The following is a 12,642-nucleotide window of genomic DNA, read 5'->3' as shown; positions in this document are numbered from 1 at the left end:
TCCATGGCTCTCATCTCAGTTTTCATACAGGGCGAGAGTCGGAGGTAGCCCAGAAACCTGAACTCTATGATTGTGCATCTTTACACTTCATAAAATAGGTTCCCATGAAGAGTGCGGAATAATGGGACTAGCTGCACATGAGTTTTCAGAAAGTATCTATAGTGTGAGGGATACTTCTCTCTCTGTGTAACACCATTTACAGTGGTACTGCAGGGGAACAGCATCTTGTCAACCTCTCTGGTTTTACTGGGCAGGAAGAGGGGAATCACAGCTTCTACAAGATATCAGCAATGCTTGAACAACTCCAGTGAAGGTCTCACACAGTACCTGACCTTTTGGATGTGTTTCAAGACTGATCTGTTCTGCTGGGTGTTTGGTCTGGGGATTCAGAGTGGTTACTGGTGGTTTGTGAATTTAAATAAATGTGTGCTTTGTAAGGGGGAAAAAAAAAAGCAATAGGGTGTTACATCATCCTTCCACTTTGGACATTTGATATTTTTTTATGACGGTATTTTAGGATATATGTTAAAGCACATAAAATTTGGGGGGGTCAAACATTTAAATACTGAAAAAGTAAATCCATACAATGCGTAATTTTCCACTGTTTTTGTCTTTACCTACCTTGTTATGCACATGACAATTGCAACTATAATGGCAATCTGTACAGCTCCAATTATTGCTGCAATAAGGACATGCGTAAGCTTTTGTCTACTTGGGACAACATAAAGAATACTAAAGTCTGTCTTTTCACAGTGCTGTCCAGTATATCCTGATTCACACCTGAAAAAGAAAAGGAATATTTCATGGAATCTGTGATTTGATAACAGCCCAGTCAGTCATTTTGCAGATGAAGCAAGGAGTCCAAGGTGACTCCAGCTGAGAAAGAACTGGTGAGAAGGCAGAGGTGTGGTAACGCTTGGGTTGGGGAATGGTTTGGATTCCTGTGGCAAGAGAAGAGATGGAGCAGACATGCTCTGCTTTCCTGGATAAGGTCACTCTGAAAACACACCAGCATGGTGAAGGCCCTGATTTGGCAAAGGAAACATGTGAGGTCGTTATTAAATTGGGCTGATACTTAGGAAGAACATAGCAACTAGGTGAAACAAATAGACAAGGTTAAATGAAACACAAAGAAGAACAGAAAATGACGACGCTCACTCAGCTGCAATGTCAATAGGGACAATAGGGACAATAGGGACAGGAATAACAAAGAGGGGAAAAAAAAACTTCAAAAATGGGGGGAAAGGAAGATCCTTTTTCAAGCTGAAGCCTATGAAAGTGGAATCCCGCAAAATTTTTTGGATGAGCATTAAAGACCCTCCTGCCTTTTCACCAAACCAAAATTTGACAGAGGTCGGGTTAGACAACCCAGTGGCTCACACCTGTTCAAGTGAGGGTTCATGGAAGAATCCATAAAAATTCACCAGGTGTGGGGGATAAATGGCTGGAGACAGAAGAGAAGCAGCTGCTCTAAATGGTACCTTGGCTGAGCAAAGCAGCAATTAGCTCAGTGAGAAACTCAGCAGAGGCTGCTCCTCATCAGTGCCACGCGTTCAGGGAATGCAAGATGTGCCAGTGGTGAAGGTGGCAGTGGAAACACGCTCTGGAGGAATTCATGTCACAAGGCAAGAGAGGCAGAAACACAACAAGGAAAGGCAAGAGCCACCCAAGACACTGAGCTGAAGTCTGCAGAATCAAAGCCCACTGCTTACATCCCTGAGAAAGTTCCCTGTACAGTTATCCTTTAAAACCGACTGATGCGAATGTACCATTAAGGGCAACAGAATCATACAATTGGCCTCCAGCTCTATAGTAGAAAGCTGGAGAAGAAATACTCACATGCAGGCAGAGAAACAATCCTTTTGTAAACTGGATCAGATAAGTCTGAATGCAGTACAGAATCGGTCTCATCCATCCAAAAGCATTGTGCTAGGGTAGGAATTAATTCTGTTTGGAGCGACGAAATAATTACTCCACAGACCTTCCTACAACTGCTAATGCAACTCCTAATCCCCCTTTGCAGGCAGGGATAACAGCTGGGGTTTGCATGTGCATAATCTTGTGACTCTGCTTTCTCCAGCCATGAGCTGCTGTCTAAGGAGTTTGGGTTCAGGCATGAAACAAGTTCCAGTAAGAGCAGAGTTACTAAAGAAAAGCCCTCATGTACTGTAGGTAAGCTTGGTAATGGCTAGGAAGGGTACCAAAAGAAACAGCTATTAGTATACAAGAAGGAAGAGGATGGGGAACACGTTGGTAATCAATCACGCACAAAGAAACAATAAGGAAGAGGACTCCTTGCTAGTGAAGAGGACCGAATTCTTATTGTTACTTTGCTTTTGTTTTCATTAAAGAAGGTAACAGTCAAAGTGTCATCAAGGTGAGAATTGCTTTAAAGCAGAGGAGGCAAAACAAAGCAGAGGAGGAACGTGTAATTCAAAGATGTTTCCTCAGAAACACTGAAGCGACAGGAAATTATTTCTTAGAAATGTTGGATGGAGATTCAGGAGTACTGAATCCCTGCAAAGAAGTGCTTGTGTTAGGAACTATATTGGTGGGATGAAGTACTAGGCCCTACTTTAAGCTGCCTTAAACTAGTAAAGCATTCTGCTGCATTAATATATAGCAAGATAATATAGCACTAATACAGTATTATCAGTAAGTCCTATTGGAAAGGTGAAAATAAACAAGAAAGAGTCTCAGATGGGAAAAGGAATAATATAAGCTTTCAGATGCTTGTGTTGACAACCACACTCACTCGGCCTTTTGGGCTTCCTGCTCCCTGATCAGTCTGGAAACCCTTAAATCTCGGCAGTGGAAAAAACCCTAAATATCCTCGATCCATAAAGATCAAGGGAGAAAATGTGATAGTATCTAATGGATTTACAGCCAAAGTTTCCAAAGTAAAGGAAAGCAAAGAGTTATAGCACCTTCAGACACATTAATCTGAAATTACAAGCCTGCAAGATAAAAGTTCAGGACTGAAACCTCATAATAACCAGGGCGCTCCATGTTATTAAGAAGAAGTGGCCTTTTTCTATAAACAACTTTTCAAATTATTTTTATTTAAAAAAAACAAAACAAGGAGGCAGAATTTAGTTGGTGAAATGCAAAGAAAAAAATTGTCTGGGAGCTAAGGAAATAAAATGAAACATTCAGATTTCCTGGGAAAAACTGAGTGGCTTTATACTGAGTGTACTGATCTGCTAGATTATACCATAGACAAAAAATTTGGCCCAAAGAATATTTTGCAATTTGATACTCTCTAGATGAAGCCTATTATTCTGAAAAAGGGCCATAAATGTTAAAAATAAGATATTGATACTCTAGAGAGTTTATGACAAGAGCAATAAAAGGTACAGAGAGCGTAAGAACAGACTGAGGGGTCAATGGGGAAAGAGCAGTCACACAGAGAAGCCATGCAAGACAAAGCAGGTTTTTTGAGTTTTGGGTTGGGTTTTTTTTCCCCTCTAGGTAGGATTTAGCAGCTGAAAATAAGGAGACAACACTGAGGCCATGGTCCTCAGAGGGATTCAGCTTCTGAACTACCTGAGCGATGGCGCCTCTCCTCTGTCTCCCGCATGACTGGAGCAGCTGGGAGCTGCCCACAGCATGGGGACACGGCTCCGGGGCTGCTGCGGAGGCAATGGCAGACTGACACATGCTGTAATTATGGCTAGAGAGCATTTTGATTAAGCTCTGCAGCAATTTCGAACACGTTTTGCAGGCATGCAGGACTTACCGGCAGGAAGCCTTCTGAGTGGAATAAATGAATTCACATTTTCCATGTATACAGTAGCCGTTGAAGCTTTCTGAACAAGGTATGTGGTTTCCAATGTAAATGTCTTCTCTTTGATCACTGGCGTCTTGAAAAGGAATATACATAAACAATTATAAACGGCTGTATGATACTCATTAAAAAAATCTCAACCAGGAATAGCATACCCTTAAAATCTCATAGCGAATAAAGGAACACAGAATAATAAAGCAGAGGCTTAAGGGTGAAGCTTCAGAGGCACCTAGAGAGATTTGCTGGGATATACTGCACTGAAAAATGATCCTCAGAGACATCTAAATACGCTTCTTATGTCAGGTTTCTCGAAAGGAGAAAAGTATTCATCACAGAAACAAGCCAATGCAGGAAGATCAGCAGAAGCTTTGTCAATGGCACTGGGTCAAAGAGATAATACACAGATACGCAGAGCTCTCTCCCATGTCTAAACAGAGGAAAAAAAACCCTGAAGGGTTAGAAAGAAGCTAAACCACATTTTATGACTACTGGGTATAAAACAACTTGGTAATGCCCTGATCCGGGCTGGCTGTGTTGATGACACACTGGTGTTTTGGCTGTTGCTGAAGGGAGCTCGCACAGCCTCAAGGCTTTCTCGGCTTCTCGCTCTGGCCCCTGAGCACGTGGGGCTGGGGGTGGGCAAGAGGCTGGCAGGGGACACAGCTGGGACAGCTGACCCAAAGTGACCAAACGGATGTTTTGTACCATACGACATCATGCTCAACAACAAAAGAAGGGTGTTTTGGTTTTTCCAAGGTGGCTGTTGGTTAGAGACCAGCTGGGCATCAGTCTGCTGGTCAGATGTCGCAAGTGATGGCTTTTGCATTGCTTGGTTTTTTTCTCTTTTTTTTTTTTTCCCTTTTTTTCTTTCCCTTCACTTCTTAAACTGTCTTTATCTTGAGCAATGAGTTTTTCTCATGTTTTCCCTTCTGATTCCTTCTGGGGGGAAGGTGGAGATGAGATAACTTGCTGTCCTGGTCAGCCCAGCACAGGGAGGCAAACCCTTCTGCCCCAACATCTTTCATGCTTCTTTCGTGTTACTAAAACTATCTAAAGCTGTGTAAATTTTCAACCATTCTTTCCCCAAAATTGTTCTGTAAAAAAGTCCTAAATACAGAAGTTGGTATTTCATAATGAACTTCTCTAAAGAGCAGGATCTAAAGATGTGAAAGTAATTGTGGAATTATGTTAATTTCCATGGCAATAGCCTATAGCGGCACAAATAAAAGATTACAATGAACTGCAGGTGCAAAGCAAAAAAGGGACTGTGAAGAAGAAATCTCTTATACAACTGCAGATATTTGGAATAACACCAGCAAGAAAGAGAATGTATTTACACAAGGAAAAAAAAAAAAAAAGGCATGCTGCTGGTTTAGGTTTTCTCTGCACATTTTCTGGAATGATTGCTAATTTGTTCCAGGAGAAAAAAATCTATTAGAGGTCTGAGATACAAGGAAGCTTGATGGTTCAGGCTATGCTTCAAAGATTTAGGTGACTTGATAGGAGGGAAGAACATTGCCTAATACTGACAATGTGTCCAATACCACCCTGTTGGAATAGACTCTGTTGTGATATGTCTAAGAGAAGAAAAGTAGGGAAGGCTCATCCCAAAACTATTGTCTCTTCCAAGCAGTTAATTACTGTCATATCTGATCCCAATCAAAGGCTAGTAATAAGCTGCACAGAATTACATTAGTCGGTTCAGTTAGCCGTGCCACGTCTGGCTTTAATGTATGTATTAACACAGAATGTGAGGCCCAGGGAAAGAAGCATTCCCTGAAAGGCCGCCAGGTAGCCGTGGCCACCCAAGTCAGAAGCAAAACTTGCACTGAGAGACATTAAAAACGGGATGTGATTCCTAGTGTAAAATAGACTAGTGATGGCAATCCGTTTTTATCCTGAGAGGCCTGCTAGACTGCTTCAGAGCTTCAAAGTGAAAGATTTAACTAGTGTGGGAGCCTTGAAGGAGTGACTGGATAGAAGAGTTCAGATACTTCCCCAGAAGGAAGAGGCATGCACAAAACCCGAAACCCTGGTGCCTGCCTTGGCACAATAAAACCAGCAAGCCAGCTGAATGCGGGAAGAGAGACCTTTCTGTTGTAACTTTAGGTAGACACTTGCACTGTAGGAGAAGGAGATTGTCATGGCTATGGTTCTACAGACCAGAAGGCATTCTACATTCAGAGAACAGGGTGTAAAAAGAGTAACTCACAGGAATTTAAAGCAAAAGCAAACAGACAGAAGTGTGGACTGTTCTCTTATCACGGAAGAAAAAGTCATTCGAAGTAGTTCAGGCTCTCGCTATCTAAAAAGACCTGACTACTGCATAAAAATATTTCAAAACAATTTTTTTGCACAAGGCATACTCCCTCCGTGCACATCATTCACTGAATTTGCGACTGCACAAGCTATACACATTAATAATAATAATTATATACAATGTTTTTTTCACTAACTAGATTTCAAGGGCAATTTATATGCAATGAATAGAAGGCTGTAACTGATTCCGAATAGGAACCAAAAGTGGTGTTTCATTACATCACATAATAAGATGTATATTCCATTTGGTGCCTTTTATGCCTTCATAATGTAAGTGAAAATTGACATTAAATCATTCCAACTGCTACATTATATGGAGTGAGAATAAGAGAATTTGTGAAAAAAAAAATGTACGGAGCTTTTTGGCACTGAATGGCTTTTCAAGAAGAACACAAGGAATGTCAAAAGCAATGGTGGGATGGCTTTACTGTGGGAAGCCATGGGAGTGCAAAACCAGTATAATGACAGAAAAAAACTAAAGACCAGAGGTAACAGAGAAGATACCAAGCCCTTACAACAAAACCTGCATTAAGACCAGCACTGAGAAGAATCAACAGTGAGTTATGGTCACTGGCGATTCCCTCCTGTGTGGAATGGAAGCACCATTTGCAGACCAGAGCCTCTTTTCAGGTAAGTTTGCTGTCTCCCTGGTGCCCAAAATAGGGACAACACCACAAGACTGTAGAGCTTCGTACAACCTCCAGACCGCTATCCGTTCCTGCTCTTTCACATGGGTACTAATGATGTAGCAACAAAAAGCCTGAGGCTGATCAAAAGAGATTTCAGAGCCCTGGGAAGAACACTAAAACATTCAGGAGCACAGGCAGCGTTTTCCTCAATCCTCCCAGTAACAGGGGGAGGCTTTGGAAGAAACAGGCGAGCCCAGGATATTGATACCTGGCTCCAGGACTGATGCCTCTGCCAAAACTTTGGGGTTTTAAACCATGGAAAAGCCTTTGAGACACAAGGTATGCTGGGGCCTGACAGCATCCACCTGTCCCAAAGGGGAAAATGTGTCTTTGGGCATAAGCTGGTTGGACTGATCGAGAGGGCTTTCAACTAGAACCAATGGGGGAGGGATACCAACAGGATTGCAGTAGGTAAGCCAAGGGTTGGCATGGCATAACCTGAGGGTGAAAATGCTAGTGGGAACATTTGCACTGCTCCTGGGAGCACAGAGGGCTCAGGATCATACCTGACATGCTTGTACACCAACACACGCAGTATCAGAAGCAAACAGCGTGAACCGGAAGTGTTGGTTAGTTCCCAGAACTATGATATGATCGGTATTAGCGAGACTTGGTGGAATGAGTCCCAGAATTGGAGTGCTGGGATGGAGGGCTACAGGCTGTTCCAGAGGGACAGGCAGGGCAGGCGAGGTGGAGGTGTCGTGCTATATGTAAGGGAGAGGTTTGATTGTGCAGCCCTTACAGTTAGTGATGATGGGGTTGAGAGCCTCTGGGTGAGGGTTAGGGGGATGGAAAACAAAGGAGATACAGTAGTGGGTATCTACTACCGATTGCCCAGCCAGGATGTAAGCACTTAAGAGTTAGTCTATAGGCAATTAGGAGAAATTTCTGCAAGTGTAGTCCTTGTCCTTATGGGAGCTTTCAACTTCCTAGACATCAGCTGGGAATATCATACTGCTGTGGTGAGCAGGTCTCAGAAATTCTTGACGTTTGTAAGAGACAACATCTTGTCACAAGTGAGCCAAGTACGAAAGATGCCCTCCTAGATTTGCTATTTGTGAATAGAGAAGGACTCGTGGGAGATGTGTTGGTATGTGGCTGTCTTGGCCACAGTGATTGTGAAATGGATGAGTTTAAAATTTTCAGTGTAATGAGAAAAAAGGACACCAGAGTTGCTACCCTGGACTTCAGGAGAGCAACTGTTAAGCTATTGAGGGAGCTATTTAGCAAAGTACCCTGGGAATCTGATTTTGAGGACTTAGGAGTCCACAAGTGGTGGTCAGTTTTTAAGAAGCAGCTTTTAGAAGCACAGGAGCAGGCAACCCCACTGTGTTGTAAGTGAAGCAAGTAGGGCAGAAGACCAGCTTGCTGAACAGGGAACTCCTCGTGGAGCTCAAGGAAAAAAGAAATTGTATGATCTCTGGAAGCAAGGTCAGGCTTTGTAGGAAGATTACAGAGCTGTGGTTCCTATACGCAGGGAGAAGACACGAAAGGCCAAAGCTCAATTAGAGTTGAATCTGGCCAGTGTCATGTCAGATAACAAGAAGGTCTTTTTAAAGTACATTAATAGCAAGAGGAGGTCTAAAGACAATATTGTACTGATACATGTTGAAGGTGGTCATCTGACTAATAGGGATGAAGAAGAAACAAAAGCATTCAATGCTTTTTTTGACTCAGTCTTTAATAACACTGATACACCTTGGGCTGCCCAGTTCCCTGAGTTGGAGGACCACAAGTGTGGGAATGGTGACTTCCCATTTCAGTGTGGACACTGAAATTGTAAGGGACCAGTTGTATCAACTGACTGTTCACAAGTTCATGGGGCCTAATGGGGTTCATCCCAGACTACCGAAGGAGCTAGTGGGTGTTATGGCAGAACCCCTCTCGATCATCTACCAAAGGTCTTGGGACTCTGTGGAGGTCCCTGCTGACTGGAAGATAGACAACGTTATTCCAGTTTACAAGAAGGGAGTGAGGGAAGACCCAGGAAACTATAGACCTGTTAGTCTAACAGTCTAACCTCAAATCCTGGAAAAATTATGGAGATTATACTGGGTACTATTGAAAGGCATTTAAAGAATAATGCAATCATCAGGCACAGTCAACATGGGTTCACAAAAGGAAAGTCCTCTTTAACTAATTTGATATCCTTCTATGATAAGGTCACCTGCCTAGTGGATGAAGGGAAGGTGGTGGATGTAGTTTTTCTGGATTTTAGTAAGGCTTTTGATACTATCCCTCACAGCATCCTTCTGGATAAGTTGTCCATCTGTGGGATAATCAGGTTCGTGGTGTGCTGGGTGAAGAACTGGCAGGGCTCCAAGGATTTTAGTGGTGGGGGCCACATCTGGCTGGCGACCGGTCACCAGTGCTGTTCCTCAGGGTTCAATTCTAGAGCCGGTTCTGTTGAATATATGTATCAATGATCTGAGTGTAGGAGCTGAATGCACCATTAGCAAGTTTGCTGATGATACCAAGGTGCTGTTGCGTCTCCTGAGGGACAAGAGGCCTTGCAGAGGGATCTAGATAGATTGGAGCATTGGGCAATGATTAATGGGATGAAATTTAGCAAGTCCAAGTGCCAGACTCTGCACCTAGGATGGAGTAACACTAGGCACAAGTATAAACTGGGAGAGGAGTGGCTGGAGAGCAGCCCTGCAGAAAGGGATCTGGGGGTGCTGGGTGGAAGCACGCTCAGTATCAGTCACAGTGTGCCCTGGCAGCCATGAGGGCAAACCACATCCTGGGGTGCATCAAACACAGCATCACCAGCTGGTCAAAAGAGGTGATTATCCTGCTGTATTCAGTGTTGGCGTGTTGGTGCGGCTTCACCTTGAGTACTGTGTGCAGTTCTGGGAGACACAATTAAGAAGGATGTGAAGGTGCTTGAAGGCATCCAGAGGAGGGCAACAAAGCTGGTGAAAGGGCTGGAAGGAATGTCCTATGAGGAGAGGCCGAGGACTCTGGGTTTGTCTAGTCTGGAGAAAAGGAGGCTGAAGGGCGACCTCATTGCTCTCTACAGCTTCCTGAGGAAGGGAAGTGGAGCGGGAGGTGCTGAGCTCTGCTCCCTGGGACCCAGTGATAGGATGTGTGGGAATGGTTCAAAGCTGCACAAGGGGAAGTTTAGACTGGACATTAGGAAGCATTTCTTTACCAAAAGAGTGGTCAAACACTGGAGCAGGCTTCCCAGAGAGGTAGTCGATGCCTGTCAGTTTTTAAGAGGCATTTGGACAATGGTCTTAATAACATGCTTTAACTTTTGGTCAGCCCTGAATTGGTGAGGCAGTTGGACTAGATCATCATTGTAAGTTCCTTCCAACTGAAATTATTCTATTCTATTCTATTCTAATTCTATTCTATTCTATTCTATTCTATTCTATTCTATTCTATTCTATTCTATTCTATTCTATTCTATTCATCAGTGCTATTATTTGTGAGAGAAGAAGAGGAAAGGTAAAGACCTACACAGATCTGCACTTTGCATATTTCTTCTGAGAATGCACCTAACACACATGGGCTACTACTACGTAAAATAACTGAGCAGGAAGTGAAACTCTGCCTTATTTCATTTATACTAAGGTTATTAAAGGCAAGGTAAGGTTTGTACAGGTAAAACATTTTCAACCAATGTGATTAAGCCTATTAGTTTACTGAAAACATTTTAAAACAACCTCACAAATACAGAATCTGCCATTTTTTTTCAGAAGTTAACAGAAAAGATGGGGTCATGGGGTGGGGAGCTTGTGTCATTTCATCAGGAATATCACAGCTTGGTGTCTCCTTGTGTTATTTTCACAGCACTTGGGCGCAGTCGAATCCTGTGACCACTGCACAGGGTGGTGAGCAGCTGGGCATCTTAGGGGAGTACAGCGGGCAAAACTCACAAATCACGCACATCCCCTTCTTGCCGGCCTTACAATGTCAGTGCTGTAAGAAAGAAGCTGTTCACAGATCTGTCTTGGTGACAGAAATCAAAGCTGTAAGGCAGACAAGAAGGGACCTGTGTGCTCTATTTTCTCACCTTGTGCAACCATAACCAAACAGCACAAAGTCAGGACAGTACCTTTCACCTCTGGCCGATACTGCATGCCATCGTCTTTCTTTCCAACTGCGTTTGCATCGTCTGTTTCTAGGTGATAAATACACGCATGGACAGCTATTAGGAAAGGCTTATTTCCAGACCACTACATATATGTCATTGAGAAGCCCCAATAATATTCAAAGAAGTATTTTAATTGCAGTAAAACTGGACACATTCCCACATTGGTCCTCCCACACAACCAGGTTGGTGGCACACCTGGTCAGTAACAGAGTCAGTCACCCCAGCATCCAGACCAACACATGGCACACCTCAACCTGTAGGTTTTGAACTAAAAACTCTTCCATGCTACTGGCCTAGGTTATTTTGGTGACAGTCTGTTTTGGTTTTGGAACTGTCTAAGTTACAGATCTAGATGGAACTGGCAAAGAGATGGTAGAAAGCTGTTATTCCCATGAGAAGGTCCCAACTGCAAGACCCCAAAACTGAAGAGTCACGCACATGACTAGCTACAAGGCAGAAGACAGAGGGTTTCAGTGGACTGTTGCAACTGGAAAAGGAAATGGGTAAATATTTGTGCAACTGGGGCCCGACTTGACTCACCTTGGAAGTACATTGTACAGCCCACAGCAACAAGAAGGAACATTTCCCACAAGCTGGCATTCCTTTTGCTTTCTTGCTTCTTACCACCCCCTCACGTAAGACCCGTTGGACTATTGCTTAGATTATTCTAAGAGCTTTTACTGTCTTTCCAGGTAACAGCAGCGAAAGGGAAGTAACGTAAACATAGTCTATATATATATATAGTGCAAACATACCTCTGTGTGGGGAACTCTAAAATACAGGCAGGGAATTCACTGATAACTGCACCAGTGACTTCTGATCAAAAACGGAAAAGGGAAAGCTCTACCAAGCGCGCTTACGTCAGAATTTACATTTAGCAGAAAACCAAAATTAAGCGTACCTGAGCAGTGTCCGAGATGCCTGATGTCGATCTGCTCTTGCCTCAGACACGATGCTTCTCTAACAAAGCACGGATTGTTATAGGAACTTCCATCAGAAGCACACACAGGATTAAAACTGTATCCACTGCAGTCTATATTGCATACACACCTGTCAATTGAAACGTACAGCAAAACAAAATTCACATCCAGCAAACGAAAGTTAAGTCATGTTGAGTCCTGAGTAAACACTAGCTCATACAGTAATACCAGGAGAGAAGAGCGTGTTGCATGAGGATGCTGAAGAATTTGTTGGTGTCTCAGGCTTCCAAGCGGAATATACAAAATTATGAACAGGTGCTTCAGTGTGCTTCTTAATAATGTATTGGTGTTTCTTATAGTTTTGCTATGATATCAATCTCATTGATTACCACCTGCAAATTGGTAACACATTGCTAGGAAAAATTACTACGTTAATAAAACTGTGTGTGGTGTCTGTTCTCCAGTGTGAACAAAACCAGGTTAATATTCTACTTTTTTGGGGGCGATCCCTGAGAAGGAAACAAAAAGGAGGCCATTTCTGCTAAGCAGTAAAAAGAGTTTTCCTATTCCAGAGGCTGTACAGAATCAATATTCTTGGTTAACTGTTTCATTTCTGTGAGACATTCATCATACCTTTGAAGGTTAACAGTGGGTTTATTATGTTGTATTTAAAACAGGATTATGTAACCGAAATTATTTTATATTGCCTCCAATCCACACTTTGGTTGTTTGAGACACAGCATTTTCCATATAACTTGCAAGTAGGGATTGTCAAACAAAAGTGGGGAAAATGAAGGCCTAACAGGTAGCTGGTTCCTAAAATGT

At 42.9% G+C, this 12,642-nt stretch overlaps 1 protein-coding gene across 1 annotated transcript in view; it reads right to left on the bottom strand.

Annotated features, from left to right (window-relative positions):
* TMEFF1 (transmembrane protein with EGF like and two follistatin like domains 1) overlaps window positions 1-12,642 on the bottom strand; it is a 127,763-nt gene that overhangs the window by 2,316 nt on the left and 112,805 nt on the right. Inside the window, exons 6-9 of the mRNA XM_074576430.1 lie at window positions 11,799-11,947; window positions 10,859-10,924; window positions 3,740-3,863; window positions 622-780 (exon numbers count right to left, since the gene is read on the bottom strand). Coding sequence (XP_074432531.1) covers window positions 622-780; window positions 3,740-3,863; window positions 10,859-10,924; window positions 11,799-11,947 — 498 coding nt within the window. The remainder of the gene's footprint in view (window positions 1-621; window positions 781-3,739; window positions 3,864-10,858; window positions 10,925-11,798; window positions 11,948-12,642) is intronic.

This window comes from Larus michahellis, chromosome 2 (genome assembly GCF_964199755.1).
Source record: "Larus michahellis chromosome 2, bLarMic1.1, whole genome shotgun sequence".
NCBI classification, from domain to species: Eukaryota; Metazoa; Chordata; class Aves; order Charadriiformes; family Laridae; genus Larus; species Larus michahellis.
This window is presented reverse-complemented; position numbering and strand designations above follow the sequence as displayed.